General features: G+C 35.4%; 1 protein-coding gene across 4 annotated transcripts in view; it reads right to left on the reverse strand.

The window, feature by feature from the left end:
* FIGN (fidgetin, microtubule severing factor) overlaps window positions 1–9,985 on the reverse strand; it is a 120,808-nt gene extending 110,823 nt beyond the window's left edge. For 2 of the 4 annotated variants that reach the window (XM_081260886.1, XM_081260887.1), the window contains exon 1: window positions 9,016–9,985. Coding sequence is in view for 1 of the 4 variants with exons in the window: in XM_081260884.1 (XP_081117010.1) it covers window positions 8,072–8,096 (25 nt within the window). In the remaining 3 variants the exon portion in view is untranslated. Of the gene's footprint in view, window positions 1–8,071; window positions 8,242–9,015 lie in introns of all 4 variants that reach the window. The other 2 variants (XM_081260885.1, XM_081260884.1) reach the window with 2 other exon arrangements.
* Window positions 9,986–27,131: the final 17,146 nt, after the last annotated feature.

Below are 27,131 nucleotides of genomic sequence, written 5' to 3' on the forward strand. Positions count from 1 at the left end.
TAAAGTTTGCAAACAGTAAGACTGCTCTATCAATACCCTCCTTTCTTCATCCATACACTTAAATTCAGAGTATTAACTATTAAACATAAAAGACTAATAGCACTCTGTTTATTTAATAGTATTTGTTTGATCTTAAAATGGGGATTATAATGAAAATGCCTTCAATATTATGGGAACCTTTTTATCCTACTCAGAATAATTATCTTGTAAGATTAAAATCAGTGAATCATACCTAATTAAGATTTACAATTTAGCATCATTGAGGTATATGATCTAAGAGAAAGTGTTTAGTCTTAGCTACAATTTGAAACAGAAAAAGAGAAGCAAATACAGGAGAAATAAAACAGCTATTTTTGCCATAATAATGGACCACATTGCCACATATTTACCCAGATTCCAGGCTTATTATTTTTCAAGTTGAACATTGAATATGAGAATATACTAGAGAATAGGAGTAAGGTAGGAAAAAAAAAAAAAAAAAAACCTCAATTGAAATTGTCCTGGAGAATTTGTAAACAGAACACAGAACATTTTAAAATTTGGAATGGGACTACCTATTAAAATATTTCTAAGTTCACAGTGGCTTTAATGCAAAAAAAAAAAAATAAAAATCCTAAATTCTGGGGTGAATTTTTAATTAAATGGGAGTGTTACAATAGTTATTTTCCAACTTTGTTTCATTAAAGTGCAAATCAATTTAGAGAGCAATGCCTTGTTATTACACAGGACAAAGAAAAGGTTTCTCTTCTGAGAAGGTGTCATATATAGTATTTCTTACCACAAAGTCTGACAAGGCATTCAAAATAAGTTCAATTTTTTTTTATTCCTCAAAAATATCTTTAAAGCCCCCACCTCCACCCCAGTCTTGGAATACATAAAAGAATACTTTTCTCCAGCTCTTTGATATTTCCTTTCCTGGCAGAGTCATCTGATGTAAGAACTCTCTTTTGAAAATAAATGGTGCAACTTCAAGTGCACTCAGATCCAGACTTTCTGGACATTCCAGCATATCTCAGTTTGGATTTGAAAAAGCTGCTTGACTTCAAAATTCAGCTTTAGGTATCGCAATATAAATCTTGATCTGCTTGAGAGGTACCTTGGGAAACTACAGGGTGTTTTATACCCCAAATTGCACAGATTATGCAAATCAAAGGGAAGTAGAATTCATACCTGGTCAACATAGCTCAGGGAGAAGGAGGTTATTACAATTGAGAAACTGAGTTCACAATTTGAATATCATATGCTGCAAAGTTTGTATCACTGCATGAAAGAGTTACTTTTCATCTTTAACACAGCTGTCACCACATGTTTATATAGCTACAATGCCACTTTCTAATGTCAAGATATCAATACTGATACTATCATAACAAGGTAATTATTTTTGTGTTTGCCCCTCTTTCCTGTCACTCAATGAATTGTGCTTTTAGTTTTGTAAATGGTTAGAATTTTCTATATATTTAGATAATTTAAGATTCTATATTAAAAATACTTATTTCACCTGTGCTTCTATCCTTGGGAGGAGGTAGATGTGGTACCTGGCAAGAGAACCTCCCAGGCTCTTATTACAAATTCCACTGAAATAATTCTACTATGATTACTCTTAGCTTGGGGAATAAGTACTTAAGTATCTACCTGTCTGCAAACAATTAAAAACAAAGTTCCTTTTAAGAATATTTACTTAAAAATTCATGGGATATATCAGAAATAGATGAGGCAAAGGGCAGCCTAGGATAAAAACAAATAATTCAAGTACCAGCTCATGGAAAAAAAAAGGGGGGGGGGAGATACCCAAAGATCCATTTTTTTCCATCAATTCTCTTACACAACTCCCATTAGTATCTCTTTAAGTGAAGACACCTGGAATAACTGTGGAATGAATAGTCAGTCTTCAGGTAGGAAGCCCAGTGCCTTCCCCAGAGATGGCCCAAGAGAAAAGTTGGCAGGTGGTGAATACAGGTCTGGCTCCATTCAGGTACACAGGCTCCACTCACAGAAGGACCCTTCATCTGGTTGAATGCTCTGCCGTAGCTGTCTTGAAATTTGTACTAACTTTTGAACAAGGTACCTCACGTTTTAATTTTGCATTAGGTCCCAGAAATTATGTAGCTGGTTCTAGTTGAGGGTGACAGTATTGATTGATGGGAAGAAAAACAAGTCAAAGTAATCACACAAAAAAATAGTATATTACATTATATAGAAACTCATGACTTCACACTGCATTATTTTTTAAATTTTATTTTGGATGTTATCATTTCTATGAATAACATTTTCTCCCAAACCAATGCATGAAAGTAGAGGTCACTCATTCTCAGATGCATTTACATGCATGTGTATGACATATAATTGTCAGTTATTTAAAAAGCAACCAATTAACATAAGGCAAACAGTTGAGTGGGGAAAAACAAAGATGGGTGGAGTAAAGTGTAGTTTCTGTTCTCCCAGTAATATATCCACAAGTAGAATAGAAAAATATAAATTATCAGCAGAAATCAAAATTCATTAGAAAGAAGTAAAGTATTTTCAACAATAACATTCTAAGGAGAGGAAAATACTCTTTAGGTATTTTAAATTTTGTATTAGGGAAATTGACCAAATTATGTTAATATTGTAAATATGTAACAAAAAGCCCACTTCTGTGTACAACTGTATTATGCATCAACAAAAACAAAAAATCTTGAAAAAATAGATTTTGTATTCTGTGGCAAAAAATAAAAAAAACTTTATTTTAAATTATGTATTAGTAATTCATATATCACTAATGACTTTTAATAAAAGCTATTCATTTGATGAAAATGAGAACAAAATTCTAACAAGAAGCAAATTTTCCAATCTTCCTAAAAAAGTTTTCCCAACAAAAAAATACAAATACCGAAGCTGAGTTATGGGGTAAAAAAAGTTTAACCTTGGGCCTTCATATAATAAATCATGCATTCTACTTTCAAGATGTATCAGTTTTAAAAATGATTGAAAGAAGTGATACTACAAATGGTTTGTGAAAGTCACAGTAGCTAAAATATGAGCAAACATATCCATTTATACATATATTTATCATAAATACATCTGAATTTAAATTCTCCTCTAGATTTCCTGCTTCTGATTTACCCTGAAACAACAGCCCACCATATGCAATGTTAAACGAAGTGTCAATATTCAAATAACAAGACAACAAGCAGATTTGTTGCATAAAATATGTAAATACCATTAACAGACAGTGCCATATGATATCTTGTGTTTTGATGATTACTGATCACCTATCTTTTTTGCCTCCTCAGCCTCAGCAAATACTGGTCTTGTCAACAGGTGCTGCAAGAGGATGTGCTGTCCTAAGGCAGAGCTAAACAGGCACCTGTAGTGTTGGAGTAAGGAAACAGTATACTCACCTGCTTTTGAGTTGTTTCAAACTTACCAATACAACATATTTTAACCATATTTTTGCCCATTCCTTATTTCTATTACCTGTTTTTTTTTAAGTAAGCATCTCTCAAATATAATTGCCTTTTAAATGATAACACCAAAAAAATAAAAAGAATCAGTAATCAATAACCATATCAAAGCAGTTATGCTTGAGTTTTCTACCAGGAATTAAATGGAAAAGTTAATAATAAAAAAAAAAGATCAGAAAAAAGAAAAAGTAACAAGATAAAACCAGGAACAATATTGGGTGCTATACTGAACATATGCTTGCAGTCTTAAAAAAAAAAATTCCATTAAAAAAGAAAATAAAACAAACAAAAAGGACAACTTAGGTATCATCGTTCTGTGTGTATAGGTTAATATTATTTGAACTTGCTTTTAAGTGGTTCCAAAAAATAATTTCCAAGTTCAATTGATTAGTAAAACATTAGCTTTTGTTTATCTCAAAAGAAAGAGAAAATTATATTAAGTTTTTTAAATTGAGGGAGGAAATTGCATCATTTTCTGTATGATTTACTTATTCTAATTTATCAAGGATTCAAAGAAAAGCAGATATGCTGATTAATCAAGTCTTGCCCATCAGTAACGTAGTCAATATTTCTGCAAATGTCTGCAGAACAATTTCCCCCAATCAAAAATTTATAAATCAATTTAAATTCCTGGTAATTAAATTTACTAGCTTGACAACAATAAATGTGGTACTTTATAAAAGTAGCATATGAAATTTGTACTCAAGAATATATTGATCAAAGGTAAAACAGCAAACATTTCTATTAAACCAAGGTTCTTAGAAGAAATTAGAAAGTTTGAAACATAAATGCCTGCAATTGTTTCAAATGCAGTAATAATTTTGCTGATTTGGTCCATTAAAACTGATTACTTAATTAGGCAAACATTCTAGGCTTCTAAACACTCACACAGACAAAAAGGGAAGCCTTGGCACAGCCGGTCTACACCTGAGATGAGAATTCTGAAAAATATTGTAGAGACTCAAACTTTTTGGATCTGGCTCTATGCAAAACTTAAGCAAGGAATTAAATTCTAAAAAGTGGCAAACTGAAGCTTAGGGAAAAAAAGAAAATTCACCTCTAATAAATTCATTTATCTTTTCAGCTGGCTTATATTTTAAACTATTTTAGAAATGGCAAGTAATAAAGAATCTATGGATTCTTGAAAATACTAATTCTTTTCTCCCCTTTGGTCATACACTTGTATTATCTAAAAGTAATTAATGAAATTTCTGCTGTCTTGTATCAGAAGTACCTGCCTACAAAATGATTTCCAAAGTTCTTAACATGAATGAAAACAACCAAGTAGATTATCTATCTATAGAAAAAAAAATAGCAATGGAGACTCAGATGCAGGAATCTTAAATATAAAGAAAAAAAATCCTCTTTACACTTAGAAGATATCACATATAGTTTTAAGAATCTTACAGATTTGATACAGTCAGGAGAAAAAATTTTTTTTTTCAAAAAAAAAAGAGAGAGATTTCTTAAAATAATTGCAAGGAGACCCTATAAACTATCTTTTCAGGAGAAAAGCAAAGCAAGTCAACTCACATGCACAGCTTCCAAACAGAAGTCTTAACCCTCTTCCAGGAAAACAACAATGAGATTTTATTACCCTGCTATGATTCTTTCATTTCAGACATGATTAATTAGCAAGTATTACACTTCTCAAAACTCCCACCACACTCTCCTCTCCTTATTTAACACTCCTACTTGAAAAAATAAGTAGCCACCAGCAGTATAATTCAAGTATCTAAAAACTATTTCAAAGAAGAAATACTTCTTTCATATCTTTGCCTCCAAAAATAAGCAGGCTGCTCTTAACTGCTTTCACATTTTTTTTTTAAACTTGGTCATTTCCTTAACAATACCTTTTGAATTCTAAATAATAGATGTAACGTATTCAGTATTTAAGAATATATGACATGTTTAATCTGATACCTCTATTTTCAGGCTGAAATTCCAAAGAATTTGTAGTTCATGTAGCTTATACTGATAAGTATCCACATGCACAATTAATAAACAATAGAAGTGCTGTATACAATCATATTTGGGAACACAGTTTCCATGGGAAAAATGTTTCTTTTCCAAATAAAAGCAAATTTGTCACAAACAAAATGAAGTTAGTAAACTGAAATAAAGAAATAGAAGAGGGAGTGAAGAGAGAACTCTAAAATTTAAATGAATGAAAAACTCTGACACTCTTCATAGTCTTCCAAACATTTTTTCAAAATAATTTTCCTTTCAAACAATCTATTTCCAAAATGTCTATATTAACCAAAAAAGCTGAATGTATTACAAATGTATATTCTAACTATCATCAAGTTTATGAAGCCTGGGATTTCCCCTTCAGCCTTTCAACTGTGATGGCTTGAAAACTTCACACACAGTACAATACTAATAAATAGATCTTGTTGGTTCCAGGAAACATTTTTTAAAAAGAAATCTATACTGGTCAAAATATCTTTGCTTTTTTTTTTTTTTTCTGTTGTATTAAATTTAGGATCAAAAGCATCAAAGCAGCTTCCACCTCGGACCTAACTTTTAGAGGATCAATGTGACAAGGCAGTCCCTGATAGATGTTTCTCTTGATAAACGACTTGTTCAAAAGAGACATTGTAGCTTTCATTTCCTGACCACAACACACTTTTAATTTGCAACAGCAGAGCTGCCAGAATGTGAGTGCTTGCCCACTTTCTAGCCTTTTAGGTTTGTAGCTGTTTCCTTTAGGCCACACATTGGAGACAAACAAAATCTAAAAATAATCCGAGTAATAGAATTATAAAATAGGAGTCACAAATACCACTTTCTACATATACACAAGTGTCTCCTGTGTATCTCTCTCTCTGTATGTGTATACATATACTTACCCCCCCAAAAAAAAAAAATTCTAGTGTGTGATAACAAGACTCCTCCTTATGAACATCATTTGCACATCAGACATTTAAACACACAGAGAAATAAATTATGTGACTATTATTTAATAGTAAGTAGAAGACTTGGGGGGAGCAATTTGCACATTTACATCTGCAGTTAAATGTCATGAATTATATGATTGCTATGCCAGCATGTTTTTTATATATGATTACAATGATTATTATTACTACTACCCAGAAATCACATTTAAGTATCAATACGGTGAACAGTCAAACCATCCAATTTCTGCTCTCAGCACATTGTCCGAGCTCCGATTTAAAATTTATAAATGTAATATCCTCCTCATCACAGGCAGCAGCCCAATCTGCTCTGAATATATATTACAGCTTTAACATCACAGAGGGAAATCGCCCATCTGGCAATCCCATTCGCTCCAACAGCTCCGGGGGAAAAAAACCTGTGCTCTCTCCTCCTTAAAACATTTCTTAGGGCAAATTATGTGCATCTAAAATAAACAGTCTTCTTATTGATCGCTTCAAAGTCAACAAGTTCCAAATGCAAAATTCAATCAAATCCTTTCTATCGTGTAGAGCGGTGTGTGTTTAGCTCTATAGTCACCAGGGTCCAACTAGAAGTGCATGTCGCGCAACGGGTCTTGAAGTCCCTTTCCTCGTATTCACATTTGTGTTATGAGAGAGCAGTGACCACGGCCACACTACAGATGCCTGGCAGCTTTGCCCCCCTGTTATTTCTTTCTTTCACATTCTCTCCTTCTTTCTCTCTTTGCGGGAGAAATTCATGGTGTTGGGATAAATGTAACAGACAGCAACAACAACAAAAAAGAAAAACAGTTTAAAGTGGACATATCCTTTGATTATGCAAAACACTTTAACATCTTTTTGTTGTTGTTGTTCCCTCTTAGTCTTAATTGAATATCACACAGTGTACACACAGCTCAGCCACAAGAGCCATTGAAAACCCCTCTCACTCCATTTAACTGACTTTTTTTTTTTTCCCAAAGAAAGAGGAAAGAGCAATTTCAAATGAAGTCAATTTCAGTGCCTGATTATTTAATTCTGTCACAGGTTAAAAGTAAAAAGCGCTGACAGGCAGACAAGTAAATGGCAAGGAAAAAAATTACCACTGTTCCTTGGAATAAGGACTTTGAGCAGTGAAAATATATAGTCTGTTTTTATGTAAAAGATATACCTTCATTCACTCACCCCAAAAAAACTACACAGAGGAACCGATCACTCCACAAAGTGCAATCATCAAGAGAGCAGATAGCCAAATTGCAATGATAGGTTGAGAAAGAAAAAAAGAATTTCACCCAGTTCTGTGTGTGTACATATATATACTTTCATTAGTTAGCAATCTTTCTCCACACTCCTGCCCTCTCCCCTCTGCCACCCACCTCCTCAAAGGAAAAAAAAAAAAAAAACCACACTGAGTTTAACTAATTTACATACTATTTGACTTCAGCCGTTATGCAGTGCATTACTAGTAACATGCAACTTCAGGATTACAGCTAAACCCAATAAAAGTGGACTCAAGTAATATACTAATCAAAACTAAAATACATAAACAAGTGATAACAAACGCAAAAAAGCATGGTGACAGATTAAAATAAACATATACATTTTTTAAATAAAAAAGAATTAGGTATCATGAACATCTGCTTCTCAAGCAGTCTTCAATGGTTTTATCATGCTATTTAATTTGTCTTTCCTATTTAGATGCAAAGGAAGTAAATTCCAAAACTGACATACCATAAACACTGGTGCTACTGATCATTTCTTGCTGGCAGCACAAAAAGCTGAATTGGATTTCTCACAAGCAGGAATTCCAAAGGTTGCTTTTCATTAAAGCCACTTTTCCTCTCAGCTATCAAATGTCACTGCCTTGAAACGTGGGCCCTTTCGTCAGGTATTCATTTAACCTACATGCATATAATTAAGGGGGAAAGCAACATCAACAAAAAGGGGATCTCAGATCACAGGAGAAGAAAGAAAGGAAAAAAAGCACATGACCAGGAATGCAAGTCCATGTCAATTTCACTCACTCCCATTGAAACTAACAAGAGCTCCGGGGAGGACGGTAATAGGATCAGTGGATTGTATATACCATTAAATTATACATCTTTCTCTCCCATTCCTTGCCAACAATACGCCCACCACGCTGTACCCCCTCCAAATGATCTGCTTACATTTTTTTGCAACCGATCTTGTGACATTTTTCTGGTTCCCCCAGCCACGAGATTGTAATTTAACCTCAACTTTTCGTGTGTGTGCAAGATTCTTATTTACACTTCTTATTTACTTAGAAGTTAGTTCCCGAAGAAAGTCTAGCCCCACCCTATGGCTCCGCTTTCTTTTTATTTTATTTTTGAAGTAAAAAAAGATAGTAATAAGTAAGCCCAATATAGCGAAAAACGAGATTCTTTCAATCGCGAACTCTTAATCCCATACTATTGTTACAATGATTAAGCAGCTAAAATGTGCATTATAATGTTTCAGGGCTACTTTGTACAGAGAAATTAGACAGCAGGTTGGCGTACCGAATAGAAACGAATGCAAATTTAATTTAATGTTTACGGCACAACTCGGAGATCTCTTTTTATTACAGGTCTTGGATCTATTTATATTCTTTAAAAATAAAACAAAAACAAAAACAAATTTAAGCAGATGGTAGAAAACTACGAAGCTCCTCTTACCTGAACGCGCGGAGCGAGAACCCGATAGGTTAGCGTAGCATCGATCCGATGTGTTTGCTGATGAATGGAAGCTAGGGTTAAGTGAAGGTGCCTATGATTTGAAATCATTCCAAGTTTTTGAAGGGAAGACGGACTGCAGCCTCTGCCATGTTGGAATTTCAAACCCAAAACAGCTGCTTGGAAGGAGCCAGCATGCCAGAGGCTGAGCGCAGGCGCAGAGCGCCGCCGAGCCAAATTCAAATCACTTTCACACTAAGAGCCAAAGATCAGTTTTCAAAGGAGAGAGGGAGAAAGAGACCGAGGCTGCCGTGAGGGAGAGAAGACGGGAGGCAGTGGCGAGAGGCGGGCAGTGGAGAGAGACGGGCAGCGGGAGGACCGGGAGGGAGAGGGAGAGGCGCACGGAGCCCGTGGAGCTGGAGGGGGAGAAAGGGAGGCGGGAGGCGAGCTGGCGAGCGAGCTAGAGACGCGCCGGAGATTCATGGGCAGGGAGGGCTCTATGGCCGCGCCGCGCCGGCCGGCCGGCCGCACGGGTCATGTTACACGGCCGGGGCCGCGGCGGCCGCCCAGCCTTGCCGACGCGCTCACGCTGCCCGGAGGGGGCCCCGAGGTCATGATTACGCGCGCTGGGACTCCGAGCTCTCCCTGCCCGCACTCTCGGGAAGCCCAGCCTGAGGACAGGGGAGCGACGCCTTAGTGGGAAGGGGCCTTTCTCTCCCACGCGTGACCGGCCAGCCCTTGCGCTCACGAGCCAGCCTCGGAGGGCCCGGGACACGACTGCGCTACTCCCAGCCCTACGGGGCCCCTCCCTGCCAGCTCTGGCCCTCTGGGCAGCTGCGGCCTGTCCACCCTTCCCCAGCCTCCCCTGGACTCCACGAACAGGACAAGGTCTGGCCCTGAGAGCCAGGACCTCTCCCTCACCTTCCCCTGGGCCCCCAGCACCAGCTAGAAAATGACTTTATCTGCCAAGAAGAGGCAACTTCGGGAGGAAAATCTGCATTAAGCCTGTTCTCCTCCCCCTCCTTCCTGTGAATAAATAAAATCATAAGTGTCTAGGTGTGCGGTCCCCTCTCAAGCTCCCTGGCTCCCCTCCCTACCTCCCCCAGGCGGCTCTGGCAGGGGAAAGCAGCGCCCCGGGGACCCCAGTGCCGGCTTGCTGGTGCGCAGGCATAGACGTTAGGCTTCTGCTTTCCCAACCCCCCTCTATGGAGCAATCTGGGGACCCAGGAGTGGGAAGCGAGTAGGGGCTTTGTGGTGCTGGGAGCTGAGGAAGAATGAAATGTGCAGTTGAGTGTGTTGTTCGCATCCCAGGGAGCAATGCAGTGCTGATTGTCTGTTGCTGAGATAGTCTTTTGTTCCGAACATAAGGTTTAAGAAACACACACACGTTTTCTGGGGTCTCTTGTTAGATGTAAATGTGCTGCATCCAGACGCTTACTATGCAGTGTAAGCTCAGTTGGTTTACTAATCACCCCGCCCCACCCCCAAACAATCAGGATCATTTGAATGGGAACCTCATTCAGACTTCTAGGCTGAGAGTATTGCCTTCAACCTATTTCATTCTAGACTAGCCAACCATCCAACTGAGATAATAAAGCAAACAATAACATTTGATCATGATGTCTACGAGATAATGTGCCTGGCAAAGTTCTTTAGGAATTGTAATGAGAAAGAGAGTGAGTTGGGTAATAATTTCTCTTCATTTTCATTAAATATGACTTTAATAGATAAATGGTGAGTTTATACTTCGGCCTGGTGGATATTCAGTCCACTGTATTTCAACTAAGCTAAGAATGAACGAGGCAAATTATGTATTGGACCAGGAGCCCATCAAGCTGAAAATGTTACCTTTGAAGATTGGAACCAAAACGTTCTTGTTTAGAACTGATCCTCCTTGTAACTATTTACATCTCCCCCAGTTTCTCTTCTGTAGCTTTCTCTGCTGTAGCTTTTATAGCAGCTCTCCCGATGCTGAAAAATCAGCTCTTAAAAAAAAATACCAGACATATATACTTTAAAATTAATTTCATTCTTCTTTTGTGATTTTTCTTACATGCGAATGGAGGCATTTAGTAAATGCGATAAGAAAGAAAAATTATTTTGGTTAAATCTAGGCAGATGATAGAATATAAAGACAAAAAAAAGAGAGAGTGATTTGAGATCTTAACAAATATTTCTAAGGAATGAGAATTCTATTTGGAATAAATTTGACCTTTCTGCACATTTACAAAATAATAGAACTAGCCTTCAAAATAGAAAGAACTTTTTTTTGATTAACAGAGAACACTGAAACCCCTTTTAGTTATATTTTACAAGGAAGCATGAAAATGATATTATGGAAAATTGTTCACCACAGAGAAATAAGTGTAAAAAAATATCTATGTGTCACTGTAGGATTAAGTACAGTCAATTTTAGAAAAAAAAAATGTTAAGAACTCTTAATTTCAGTTATTGTCCATTTGTGGAATGACAGCCAGAAGTCCTCTGGTCACACAGCAAATGCTGTCTGCAATTCATTCAAAACTGGTCTGTCCTTTTTTAAAAACTTCAGAGCTCATCAACCTTTAGCACTAGATTACTAGTACTGAATTTACAGTTCCTTGTTAAATCAAAATATTGAACTATATATATATATATATATATATATATATATATATAAATATATATAATAGAATAACTGTTGAGTATAAAAATAATGTATTTTGATGACAGACATACCATTCGTTTGCAACATCTAAAATAAAATAATCCCTACTCTTTAAGGAGAGGAAAAAGTGTGGTTAGCAAGTTTATTAGTAAATAATAACTAGTACTTTTTTCAATTCCTTTATATATTCATTTTGAATATTATAAAATCCATTGCTCAACATACCAATGAATATAATTAACTGTGGAATCAAAGAAAGGGAAAACTATTCAAAAGAGCACTACATGTATTTACACAGAGTTTAAAAATTGTTCAAAATTACATATACTCTGGGGGAAAGAGACTTACATAATAGAATATACATTATGGGATTTGCATGACTAATAAGATCCACAGTGGGTTTGTCATTGTCCTACTTCTGACATTTTTTTTTTCTTTTAGGTATAAGCAAAAGTTGCTTTTCCCTGGTTACTTTAAGTAAAAGGAAATAAAATTTGACTATTTTTTTTCATGGAGGTTTAATTGCTTTGTTTGCAACGTTTACAGTGGGTTTTTTGTTGCATTAAGAAAACTATCTTCACTGATATGACATGATTAATTAGCATTTTAGTAATCATCATATTCTATGTGCATTTATCTTTAAAACTTTTATTCAATAGAAATACTCTAGCCATAACTGATGGATACCTCTATAATATATTCTATGAAACTTTTTTGTGACAACATAAAAATTAGAAGTGGAGCATATAAAGAAGTTTAAATGAGCTTATTAAGGAAACAGTTAATATAGAGAAGCACCTATTTGACTAATTTTTTCACAATGCATCAGTCACAGTTTTAATTTTTTAAATGTGGAAACATTAAAACAAAATGAACTGTTTTAATAAAAACACTAATTTTTAATATATGTTATATTTTGTCCTGGGATATTTAAGAAAACCAGAAGAAAAATGAACATAAGTTTTATTTTTCTTCAGGAATGTGTGTATACATGTGTGCCTTAGTGTTTGTGGGTATTCATCTCAAGCTAATTCAGAGGAGAAGAATTGCACTTTTCCCTTGTTCTTTTTCTCCACATAATAAAAACAACAATAACAAAAATATAGGCTAAGAAATAAACAAGATGATATTGAATGGAATTTTGCAAATGGCGATATGCTTGCCTGCACTGGATGAAGGGTACTATGAGCTAAGGTGGACACAGAAATGTGCTTTGCCTGTGTGACTTTTCCTTAATATGTGCTTTTCCACAGGAAAGGGAAGGAAAAGATGGCTATAAGTAGAAGATGATAGAAGGAAGATTAGAGAGATGAGGATGACAAGATACTTTAAATTCAGTACTAAACATTTTGATAAAACATTAAACTAACAATAACTTTTTTTTTAAATCACTATGTTTCAAAGAGTGTCCCAGGACTTAGTAGCTGTCTATTAAATCTAGACTTTTTTTTCCATATTGCTCACAAATCCAAAGTAAACCTTGAAATGGTGAAATCAGTGATATAATAATTTTTCAATCATTCCATAAAGCTGCAGTTTATTTTAAGCCTACTCATTTGTACTTCAATTACTCTAAGACTACTGAAAAGTTCTTGTTATGCACCCCCTCAAAATAAAAGATAATGAAGACCTTGACCTCATTCACAAAAATCACTCAAATTCTTCAGAACTACACTTAACTTTCAAATACTGTCAAATGTTCTCACTGATATAGCCCTATGATGGAGAGGAACTGGTGGAAAATCCTATGAGGGGTTCACTTGAGATACTTTCTTGGTTATACAGAAATATTTTATTCTAATTACCTGAGGATTGTATTTTTTTCATTTATATATAGTTGTAGTATCCTTACCTTTGCTGCCACCACAGCCTGATTTTGCATGATTCTCAATTTCATTCAGAAAGTACATCCTGAATACTTACTGTAGTTAAAAGTATTGCACCAAAAATTGCAAAAGAGTTAAAGAAAATTGACATTAACATTTTAAGGATGAGGCTAGATAAATATAGCTCAAAGTGAATATTATAAGTACTCTAATCAAATACGTCTGCCCAGAAGAAGATGTAGGTTTGTTCAGGAAGAAGAGGGCATCCTTTTTGGACTTTGTGGTTTCTATCTTATGCTCCAAAGCACAAACTTCTTGTACATTGCATATACTGTTTTTTTGTTGTTGTTGTTTGGGGGAGGGGGGTTGTTTGTTTGTTTTTTATGCCCTCTGTGCTTCTCTTGTCATTGTGCTCTCTGCCTAAAGTGATTTTTACCCTCCTCTTTTGTGGGCTAACTTCCTGGAGACTTAGAGCACTTACTTCCTCTTGGGACAAACCCCAGCCTTTCTAGGGCGTATAAGGTATTTTTCCCCAGGCATTCACTGAAATCTACATCTTATCTGTACCTTTACATCATTTCAGAAGTATCCTTAGGTTTGACTGCTCCAGCAGATTCTGAGCTTCTTGAAGGTAGGCCATCTTTCATTTTGTTTTTCCCCCAGTGCCTAAATGAATAAATGGCAATCCTGAATAAATGGCTACTGAGGAAACTAATGAGTTGATGCATAAAGAAAATAGATATGAGTGAAGGAAGATAGAAAATTTGGGGGGAGATCTCTGCAGGAAACAGCTGATATTCTAGTTTGGCTGAAACTTTGCTTAACACCAGTAGAGAATGGGAAATAAGGAAATCAGAATTGGGAAATGTGTTGCAGAAGAACTCCATTGAGTCTCTGACAGAGAGGTTTGCATTTGATAGGTAGATAACAGGGAGATTGGGAAGATTTTTAAGCAAGAAATTTAGATGGGCTTTAAGAAGATTAGAGTTAACAGAACCCTGGCTTTAAGAAGATAAATTTAACAGAACTGGAAATGGGGAAGCCAGCTGGGAAGTTATTGCAATTGTCTATCATTTTCTGGTCCCTCAAACTGTCAATCTTTCTTGTAGGGTTTGGAGATATGCTTCCTTGCCTTTTTTATAGATGTTCTATTTGTATTGATTGCTCAATACTTCACGTTCATTTTGTAATATTACAAAATGTCAGTCTGTTTAAAGGCATTCATTTAATGTCAAAGATATAAAAAAGGACAATGCATTGGAATTGAATTTTTTTCCTCTACCTGAACATAGTCTTTTGACTCATTATTCTGCCTCCTTCCTTGATGAGCACTTTACAATTAGTTCCACTCACACTGTGCTTTTAGCTTAGAAGGTATTGCACTTTCAAGAGAAGTAATAATCAAAGATAGGAAAGGTCTTCTTTGTAGTATGTTTGAACAAGCAAAATAAGCAAAATAAATTTGTATTTTATATACTGAATAAAAATATAAATGTACATTTCCTTCATTTAAAGTATATTAAAGTTTCCTAAGCAGGGCTTTTAATTCATTTAAAACAGCATTAGGTTAGGTGGGCTGTTGGTGCTTTGAATTAATGTGCAAGCTGTTAATCTCCGTAGACCTGGATTTAAAATTAGACAAAGCAATAATTAGTTTGGCACCATCATTTCACTACCCAGAGGGTAATAATGTAGGTCATAAAATACTACAGCCTGGCACAAGTTTTTTTTTTCTTTTTTTTTTTTTCATACAAAACAAGATCTAGTATAGGTGGTAAAAAATATAAGACATTATATATATATATATATATATATATATATATATATATATATGAATGATTGTCACTAGGAAGTACAATAGCTTGGCTTTTGATGTATGCTGCATTATTCCTAAAGAGACCTAATTTCATAAATTCTTATCAGGTTTTCCTGGTTTAAGGTGAGTCTTTCCCCTCTAAGTGATACAAAGAAATCTTCATAGTTTCTCTCAGTGGCTGCTTTTCTCCCCTCTGTATTATTTTCCCATACATCATTTATCCATTTAGTCATAGAATTAAGATTTTAATTCATACTATGCTCTTATTTTACTGAAGTTCTTTTCCTATTTTGCTATTTTGTTACATTATAAGAATGTTATACTGTAAATATTTTTATCATATAAAAGTATCGCATTCAAGTAAGTGCTTACCATATATACCTTGATTTGTTTTCATGGCAAATGACTACTGGCAATATCAATAATTCAAGAACAGAAACAATGAAAATACAGAGGAATTGCATTTGGATACCTCTTCCTGTCAATCATCCTTGCCAGATTCCTATTTGAACATTCTGAAAATGAGGAAGACATCAGGTCTAGCCTTAAGTATGAGTAATAGTTTTATATTTTCTTACACTGCTCACCCCAACTGAGCTTTTAAAGCACAGGTATCTTGGGTACCTCTATATAGATTACTATTTCAAGCTATGGAAGTAATGTTTTAATATTGAACTGAAAATATATTTCAGACAAAATACATGTTCATATTTTCTATTTTACATAAAGCAATATGCAAGCACCTGTTTGTATCTATAGAGATTGTTCAATGTATTAGATGAGTACATTCACAAATCATTTAAGTTGAGCTTTTCAAGTGATGTGAGACATTGATACAAACTTGCTAATGATAATTATAGAACTGATGCTGATTTAGTCATTTCAAAAAAGCCACGGAGGCATAATTAGTGTCTGAATGGCCTCAATATTGCATTATTAGGAGGCTAGGGTGAAACTTGAAATGAGAACATCAAGGCTGATAACAGAAAAGAAAACATGAAATACATACATAATTCATTCTGGGATATTATAAAGGTTTCTAACCAGAAACAATAATTTGCAGAAAGCATCTCATGTACTGGAGCCAACTGCAATCATTTGGTCAACCTGTTAAAGATCAAATAGTATATTCTTAGCTATTCTCAGTGGTGTCTTTGTAATAAAGTAGCAGCAAACAGACATTGTTTGCTTCTGGTCACTTTTAAAGAATGTTCAGTTTATCAGTAGGGACTTTAATCTCAACCTTAATAGAGTACAAAAGCAGCCTTGTTCCTGTGCTTCTCTCCTTAAGGCCACAAGCCATGTGTGTCTTTTTTTAAAAAATTTAAAAGAAGCAAAATAAAATTCCCCTTTTGAGAACACTAAATGTTCTGGGTGCTTCCCCCCACCAAGAGGAATTCTTATTCACCTTTGCTTTTTTTTTTTTTTTTTTTTGGATGCTTTACTTCTGCCCTTCTTGCTGATACACAGATGTTCCACCATTCTTCAGAATCATCACAGGACTGAAGACATACAGAACCCTGGTTAAGTACCCTTGCCTGTGACCCTTGCCTGCTTGACCATTATCAAGGGTTGGTGGTTGCTGTGTTGGTTGACTTGAGCATTATAAATATCCCCAGTTTTGAATTGTCACCTATTAGGGGGCAATGCAAATGAAAAATTACCCCTGAATCACTTTGAACACATAAACAGACCGCACTGTTAGTCATTGTTTCTCATTAGCATGAGCATACAGATAATCACACAAAGGCATCTTTAAATATTATCTTCCTGGCTATCTGCAATGTGATTTTCAGTTTTGTTATTATCTCATTTCCAAAAATTCCAAGTTTTGAGTTGTATCGAATGGGAAAAGTCTGGGTTGCAGTTTAGTACTATCATAAATACTGTTCCTTCATTTCCCAATGTGTCTTGCTCTCAGAACAATCAGATTTCCAACTATCTGGGTGAAAAGAGAGAGAAAAGAGACATGTAAGTATGGTAGTAAACAAAAGCATAAAAAAATGAACATTTGGAGTAAGTGGGATTATTATATCAATCAAATAAGTTTCAGAGGGTGAAACTATATTTTGGTCTCCCAAGTATAACAGCCAACCCATTTAATTTTTAAAAATGAAGTTAGTATATTTGTTATTGTTTATCTACCAGTATAACAACTGCTAAACACTGAATGTGTCCTAATGCCATATGTAAATTCAGAATTATTGATGTGGAGTTCCATGGTGAGGCACTCTGGGGTATCCTTGGTTGGATTTGCTTGTTTTGTTTCTCATGTCCTCATCATACTTACAAGCAGTCCATCTTCCTATCCCTCCCTTTCCATACTGATAAGTGGAGAAGCCAAGTCCATCACTTTCAATAAGGATGTTTTTGGCTGTGAATAAAGAAAAAAACAACCAAAAAACAACCAATAGCTCTAGTACTAACAGGTTCATTATCTCTTAATAGAAATTTGTGGGTAGAGCAGTTCTCAGGTTTCTGCTCTACAATCTGCAACATTTTGGTGGTATTTGTTACACATTATGGGTGCAACAGCTTCACATGTCTCATGAAACAAGACTGTATCCCGGGGGGCGGGGGTTCAAGAGAGCAGAAAAGAAATGATCAGCACTTGTGAGTTAGAAACAAACCCCTTCTCTGCGAGTTGAACAACAAAAACAACAACTATAGAGCAACTGCCAGTTGAGGTAGGTGACTGGGAAAATGTTGAAGTTCAAAAGTGGACAAAGACATGAAGAAACCCAGAGACTCAGGGTAGCAAAAAAAGTGAGAATTAGAGCCCTAGAGCCAAAGGTGAGCCAGAGTGCCAAAGGGTAGGGTAGTGGAGAAAAAGAGAGCTGATCCCTTCAGAGTACATTTCTGTTAGGGGAACTTTGCATTCTGTACTAGCTTACATTGGTGAACAAGGCAACTAAAAGCTATCTGAAATGGTTCTGTCCCATACAACTCTTGCAGGTCACATGGTAAACAGCAAAAAAGGAAAGGGTAAATAACCACCAGACTTTACTCTCCTCAAGGGGGGCATAGCCTAAGAAAATGTGGAAATAATTATTGATCAGCATAGGTAGTAAACATCCACTCTTGCCCACATGGTCAACTACCTCAACAAAGACAATACTTTCAATTTTTTTTAATGAACATAATTTATATTATTTTTGTGTGTGTGGTGCTGAGGATCGAGCTCAGTGCCTCATGCATGCCAGGCAAGCGTTCATGACTGAGCTACATCCCCAACCCCATACTTTCATTTTTTATTAAGATTTTTTTTTGAGGCCAGGCATAGTGGTTCATACTTTAATCCATATGACTCATTAGATGGAGGCAGGGATTTCACATGTTCAACGCCAGACCCTGTCTTGAAATCAAATTTAAAAAGCTGGAAATGTAACTCAATGGTAGAACACCCCTGGGTTCAATCCCCTATATATATATTTTTTTTCTTTGTTCATATATATGATATATATGAACAAAGAAAAAATGCTCTTTGATTCACATATGTATAGTTTTGTATAAATACATGTGTATACCTCTATATGAATATATATATTTATACATATATACACATATGCACTTTTTTTCTTTTAATTTCACATCTTTTCTTTTTTTATCCATTTTTTTATCTTTTGGAATTTTCTAATTTTTCTTTTGCTTTTCTTTCCCTATCTTTCCTGTCTTAACTAATTTTACTTTGATTATTTTTTTAACATTTTAGTTTGTTCTATATTATTTTTGCCCCTGCTAGTCTTGTTGAAATTTGGATGATGTTATGGATATTGTTGTTTTTAAGTGATTTTTATTTTATGTCTTTATCTGGTCTGCTTCTATTTGTTGTGGTTGTTTTTATTTTTTTTCTCATTCTTTATAGTCCTGGGAAATATCCTGACACTTAGATCATATTGAATAAAAGGCTTGTCACTGAATTACATGTTCAGCCTAGGTAAAAGGAATTGTACTATACTCCATTATGACCCAGTCCCACTTACACCTCACTGGATTCTTCAACTGGAAAATAAAGGAGACAGAAACTTCCAGCTGACAAAATGGCCTCAAGTATGTATGGCATGGGAGGCCTAAAGACCTACTCCTGGACATTCATCACTATTACATAGCAGGGAAAAACAAAACAAATAACATGGTCATTGCACCTATAAGGTTCATAGGTTGCTACCATACCCTTTTTGAAGACACACTGCAGTCTCAACATAACTCCCTGATACAACAGAAGGACCCCACTTTGTGAGACTTACAAAGAAAGTGGAATGCTCAGGTACTGACACAGTGTGCTTTATATCAAAATTCACTAACCACACCTAAATAAGCAATAGGGAAATTACACTACCCAGCCCCATTACAATTAAACTCAACACTACACAATGATCTGATATCCCAGGACACTTGGTCAAGAAGAAGCCATTCCTTAAATCTTCACATAAATATGGAAGAGATAATTATACCAACAGGTTGAAACAACTCAAAATAGAAACACAAGAAATATTACAACAATACAACATTACTCTTCCAGAAGTTCATAACTCTTCAATAACTGATTCCAAGGATACTGAAGTAGATGAAATGCTGGACAAAGAATTAAAAAGTATTATGTTTAAAATTATCAATGAATTGAAAGAGGATACAAATAAACAGCTGAATGAATTAAAGAAGACAATTAGAGTATGCAAGAGCAATTCAATAAAGAAAAAATTCTGTAAAAGAAGCAATGAGTAATTCTGAAAATACAAACCTCAATAAGTCATATAAAAATTCAATCAAAAGCTTCACTAATACAATAAATCAAGCTGAACAAGGAATATCAGAGCTTGAAAAAAGGATGGATCAACTAGTACATTCAGAGAGTAAAAAAGAAAAATAAGAAATAATCAACAGATCATACAAAATCTATTGGACACATTTAAAAGACCAAATGTATGAATAATAGGAATAGACAAGGGAATGGAGGTATACACTGAAGGCATAGAAAATATAGTCAGTGAAATATTAGCAGAAAATTGCCCCAATATTGGGAAAGGTAGGGACATGCAGGTATAGGAGGCATTTAGAACCCCAAATAGACATGACCAGCAAAGAACCTCTTCACTACATACTATAGTTAAACTGTCAAAAGTAGAGAAGAGAAAAAAATGAAGAACTGATAGAATAGCCAAGTTTCATATAAAATCAAACCTGTCGGAATAATAGCAAATTTCTGAGCTGAAATTCTAAAGGACAGAAGGGCATGAAATGATGTATTTTAAGCTCTGAAAGAAAATAACTGCCAACCTAAATTACTATATACAGTGAAGTTATTCTTTAGAATTAAAGGAGAAATAAGCACCTTGTAAGAAAAGCATAAAGTAAAGGAATTGAAGACCACTAAACTAGCACTACTAAAAGTACTTAAAGAAATCCTAAACCCAGAAGGGAAAAATGATAAACAGAATCACAAGATTTCAGGAGAAAAACAAATTACTCTAGAAGAGTAGATAAGCAAAGGAGAATCAGAAAAGGATTAAATATTACTAATGCAGAAAGGCATCAGAACACTATTATGAATCAGGGAGAAAGAAACAAACATAGATAATTCAAAACAAACCAGAAAACCACCAAATGACAGACAGTAATACAATTTTTTAAAAAATAACCCAGAATGTAAATGGTCTAAGTCTCCAATTAAGACTGGAGATTCAAACTGACTCATTAAAATAAAAAATAAGACTCAACACAACAATTTCTCTCTGCAAGAAACACACTTCACTGGAAAAGAAAGACAGACTGACAATGGAAGAATGAAAAGCAACATTCCAAGCAAATGGAATGTGAAAGCAAGCAGGAGTAGCCACATTTACATCAATTAAAACAAACCTCAAGCCAAAATTGGTCAGAAGAGACAAAGAAAGTTACTACATATTGACCAAATGAACAATTAACTAAGAAGATATAACAATTATATATGCACCAAATGTCAGAGCATCTGACTTTATAAAACATAATACTAGACACAAAGAGTTTGGTAGAATACTAGAATTAAAGGGAGTGATAGACTCGAAGACAATAATAGTGTGTGACTTCACTCCCACACTCTCACCAATAGATAGATCATCCAGACAAAAATTAACCAATAAAAACTGTCTTTAAATTAGTTAAATTACAGTATATGCCAAATGGTTTAAAGCAAATTTCTGAGCAGAAACTCAAAAATCCGTGAGAGCATGAAATGATGTATTTCAATGGTTGTACATCAAATTCAACAACACAATAAAAGGTTTATGCATCGTGGTCAAGTTGTTTTCACTCTAAGGATACAAGGATAGTTTAATATATGCACATCATTTAATGTAATATAGTGTATAAATAAAATCAAGGATAAAATTTGAATGATGATCTTAGTAGATATAGAAAAAGAACTTTTGACAAAATTTGACTTCCTTTCCTGATAAAATCTCTGAAGAAACTAGGCATTGAAGGATAATACCTTAACTTAATAAAGACTATGTATTATAAGCCCATAGCCAATATGATACTGAATGGGGAAAAACTGGAATCTTCTAAAATCTAAAATCTCACTACATCTCCTCCATGTAGTACTTGAACTTTTAGCCAGATCAATACGGGAAAATAGAGAGAGAGAGATAAAAACAGAAAAGAAGTAAATTAAACTATTATTTTTTGTAGGTGATATCCTTCTCTGCTTAGAAGACCCTAAAGACTCCACAAACAGACTCATAGAATGGATAAAGAAGTTCAGCAAAGTATTAGGACACAAGATCAACACACAAAAATCAAAAGCTTTTCAATATACTAACAACAAACTCACAGAGAAAGAAACTGTCCCATTCAGAATAGTCTAAAAAAAAGAAAGAAAAGAGAAAAGAAAAAGCCCTATAAAGTAAACCAAGGAGGTGAAAAGCCTCCAAAATAAAAGTTATAAAACACTGAAGAAAAAAATTTAAGAAGCCACTTGGAGATGGAAAGACCTCTCATGTTTAAGGATTGAGAGAATATTATTGAAATGGCCATACAACCAAAGTGATCTACAGATTCAATGCAATGTACTTCAAATTATCAATGATATTCTTCAGAGAACTAGAAAAGAAATCCTCAGATTTATGTGGAAGCACAAGACATACCAAATAGCCAAAGCAAATTTGAGCAAAAAGAGCAATGCTGGAGGCATTACAATAACTGATTTTAAAATATACTATGGAGCCATAGTTACAAAAACAGCATGGTACAAGGCTTAAAACATGCAAATAGACCAATGAAATATAATAGAGGATATATAATTTAATAATATAATATAATATAATATAGCCCTACATTTACAGCCATCTGAGTTTTGACAATGGAACCAAAAACATACATTGGAGATAAGACAATCTTTTCAACAAATAGCACTGAGAAAAGTGGATGTTCATATGTTGAAAATTGAAACTAGATTGATTTCTTTCATCCTGTACAAAATTCAACTCAAAATGGATCAAGGACCTTAAAGTAAGAAAGAAAACTTCAAAGCTACTAGAGCAAAATCAAGGCGGAAACCCTTCAATATAATATCACAGTGATTTTCCCAATAGGATGCCAATAGCTAAGGAAATAAATGCTAGAATTGACAAGTGAGATTACATCAAATCAAAAAGCTATTTCACAGTAAAGGAAAATCATCAGAAGAATATAAAGACAGCTACAAAAGTGGAGAAAAATCTTTGCCAGCTATTCATCTGACATATGATTAATATCCAGAATACACAAAGAACTCAGAAAAGTTTACAACAAAAGAGCAAATAATGCAAGCAAAATAATCTGAACAGACAATTCTCTAAAAAAAGTGCAAATGGTTAATAAATATATGAAAATTGTTCAAAAATTTTTCCCATTCTGGAAATGCAAATCAAAACATCATGGCAATTCCTTCTCATCTCAGTCAGAAAGACTATCAAAAAAAAGTAAAATATAATACATGTTGGTGAGGATGTGAAGAAAAAGGAAGCCTGATACACTATTGGTAGGGCTGTAAACCTAGGATTGGGACTGTAGGAAAGTGGTATGGAAGTGATTCAAAATCTAAAAATAGAAGTACAAAAGAAGAAGAAGAACAACAACAGCTACAAAAATACCATGTCATCCACTCCTGGGTATGTTCCCAAAGGAAATGAGGCCCACAAACATGTTTGACTGTTGTGGCACTATTCACAACAGTCAAGATATGCAATCAACCTAGGTGTCTGTTGACAGACGAATGGATATAAAAATCTGGTATACATTTACACAATGCAGTTTTAATTCAGCTATAAAGAAGAATGAAATAATGAAATTTGCAGGAAAATTTATGTCACTGGAGATTATCATCCTGAGCAAAAATAACCAGAAATAGATAAACATAGCATGTTGTTTCTCATATGTAGAAATTTAAAAAAATAAAAAAAAAATAAAAAGATGCCCTGAATGTAGAATAGGTACTATTACAGGATGGGAAGGTGTCAGGAGCTGTCCTGGATGCAGAAGACTTTAAGTTCTGATGCACCAGATTCTGAACAATTATTGCCTTCAGTCTGGCAGGGTAGTGCCATGTCACAGTAGCTTGTGTGTTACCTCAGCTTGGATAACAAGGTGTAGCTTCAGGAGTAGGCGTCACAAGCTGGGGCTGAGTTACACTAATCTGTTCCTTTGTAATCCTACCCCTTTGCCCTTTTGGGGATAGAATGTTCCTTGGAACCTCCCCTTGTGTGTCCTCTATATAAGAATAAATAAGTCCAATGTCTTTCTCTCTTTCCATGGACCCTTAAGGTCGAAGAGCCAACACAGATTTTAAAAAGGTACTTCTATGTGTTTGTGTGCATTTTTTGCTCGTTGTCTTAAGTTATTGTAATAGTCAGATTTTCTGAACCCAGCTAGGATAGATGGCAATAGGAAGGGGATAGAGGGCAAGTGGGAAAGGGAAGGAGGGCACAAGAGGGTAGAAGGGAGAATAGTGCATGTATTTTCTAGTAACAGTTAAGCCCATCAATTATAAAATTATAATTATAATAAAAACACCTTATCTAGTGGAATTAGAGTACATCCTAAACATATCTATTTTTATTTTTAAGGAAACCTTAACCAAGATGCCATCAATGGTGTTAGGGTCTGTAAACAAGTCAAGATGGTGTCGTGGCACTTCTGTATCCTCCTCCCTTCTGCTAGTGATACTCTAAAATTTGGGGGCCAACAGAGGTGAGGCAAAGAACCTCACCCCCGCACTGGTGCAAAGGCCTATCCACAAGTATGGCTGTATGCTGGACCGGTAGTCAGTGATGGGTATGATCCAACTGCAGTGGTACCAACCTAAGACAGGAGGCAGACGCCTAGAGGTCAGCTCATCCGATGATGGGTAAGGACCATGTGTAGTATTGGACAGCCTAACAGGCACGGTCCCCAAGCCACATTGCTTGTTGTTTAATTAAACAGAAGGGGGGAGATGTTGAGGGCCACAGCCGAGTTGGGATGATGCATGGCATTTTTGCCAGAAGTAGTGGTTGAGAGGTGATGCCAGCGAGTTCTCACGGAGTTCCCATTGAGTTCTAGTTGAGCTCTCTCGGGGATTCCCAGAGAGTTCCGATTGGTTGGGGAAGTGCCAGAGGAGGGATATTTCCAGCTGCTGGTTCTTGGACGAGCCGCATGGCATTCAGGAGGATTCCCGGGGAGCGTGTGTGGAGTGTGCTGGTGGAGTTCAGAAATAAAGTCTGTTCCTGCTTCAGTGGCTCATGATTTGTGCCCAGCCAGACTGCGGCATTTGGAGTTACTCTTACCATTATTGGATCACATTTTTGTGCTTAAACTAGGAGTGGCAAGAGGAGTAAGACTCCTAAGACTGGCTTAGATCAACCATAAGTCATTTCCTATTCTGTGAAAGGAGCCACACATTGATAAACCAATACAAATGTATTTGAAGAAAAAAGGAACAGAGGTGGTCCTGGTGGTGGTGGAGTTTATAGAATGGCTGTGTAGGAAGACCATTCTGCAAGTAATCCACTTTTGACTGTGGTTCTTGTGAACAGTGGCTTTAGAATTGTGGTACTGAACAACTGAAACAACTGCCTACACAACCTGTATCTGAACAACAAGAATAGCCCATTACATTTGTCATTTTTGAGATAGAATGTTTTGTAGGCTATCTGGATACTTCATGATCTAATGAAATATCTTTATTTTGAGAATCTGCTTTTCATAAGTTCCAATAGTTCATAGCATGGGTGACAGGCCATCATTTCAGAAGTAATCAGGGCCATGAGATGTAGAAACTATTATTCTCAACATCAATTAAAATGCTTAAATTTGAAGAATTTAAGCAAATCATGGAGAATCTGATTAGCTCTAGATAATACCAAGATGAATAAAGAGATTGTTATCAAGTTTAAAAAAGTTCAAAATAATAAAACATTCAGTTGGACATATGGTACACACATAATAGATACTTGTTGAAAGAATGACTGAATGAATGAATGAATAGAGTTACATCTACTTGATGAAGAAACAGCTAATTAAGAAAAATTTAGATACTCCCTGGTAGTCCTGCTAGCCATTTTCAGTTCCTTGGAGATAGGAGGAAATCTAAAAGCAAGTGCAACAGAAAGGTTTTGGGATAAAACTGCCCCACCAGAAAAGAATTGAAACATTGGGCCATGTAAACAAGTTCAATTAATAAACCTAGGAACTTTAATAAAAGAATTATCTTTTGTCCATGATGATGTTGAACTTTAACTTATCAGCTGTTGTATCACAGACCTAACTCTTAACTCTCCTAACTCTCCCTTCTACCCTCTTGTGCCCTCCTTCCCTTCCCCCCCCCCGAAAAAAAAAATGCCTTTCACCTCCAATGATTTTGCCAATATTTTCCTTTCAGGAGAAGAAAGGATAATATAAACAGTGAAAACTACATCTGCAGAAATATGGCTTTAGCTATACCTAAATACTACAGGTATTTCAGAAATATCTACCTATAAAGATTGTTTTAAAAATAGAAAGAATGCTTTTTTGATTATTATAATTATACCTTTTAAAGAGTTTGAAATCATGCTCATGTCATACTCTAATGAGGGCCATTTGTGCTTCTGCTGCCATAGCAATAGTAACTTTCCTTCCCTGTTTCCTTTTCCATTTTCCCCCAAAACATCCTAGGTTTTTTTCTTTGCTATCATCAAACATGCATTATATCTTACAAAATCAGTGTTGGCTATGTATCAAAGCAGACATTGTATCTAAGGACAAGGAAATATAGACACAAATTCTAGCCAGCACAAATTGAACTTTTGTTAAGATTTTATTTTAAAACAAACTTACTTTAGCTCTCCAGGACCTAACTCTTATACAGTCAAAACAGGCCCAGCTAAGATTCAAGGAAATCTTGCGTCTTTCCAATTTTTTAGCTGTTTTGGAGATTTATTGAATCTCCTCTTTCCCTCTTCTTTTGGTGAGTACTCCAGGTCTTGTTTTGGATGGGGAGGCTGGTATTCCACATCCATATTCTGTCTTCCCTGGGATATAATTTCCTGTGCTCAGTCTTGGTGGTCCTATCTGCAGTAGCTTTCCCTGATGTGATCATGTAGTCTTCACTTTGTGTGTTCCAAGTTGCCTCTTTTCAAGGTGTCCCATCAAAACCTATGCATGTTTCTCTTGGTGTCTTGAATTTCTCTCATCTTTCTGTGTCCCTCTTAGGGGTTTCAGAATCTTTTGGATATTTTTCCATGTTATGCTTGTTATCTGCTCTCTGAGAGTGTGTCTTCACATCTAATACTGTAGGCATCTTACTCATTGCTCCTATTCCAAGGGGCATCATAATGGCAGCAACTTCTTTAAG

The sequence above is a fragment of the Spermophilus citellus genome (genome assembly GCF_964194105.1).
Source record: "Spermophilus citellus genome assembly, chromosome: 11".
NCBI classification, from domain to species: Eukaryota; Metazoa; Chordata; class Mammalia; order Rodentia; family Sciuridae; genus Spermophilus; species Spermophilus citellus.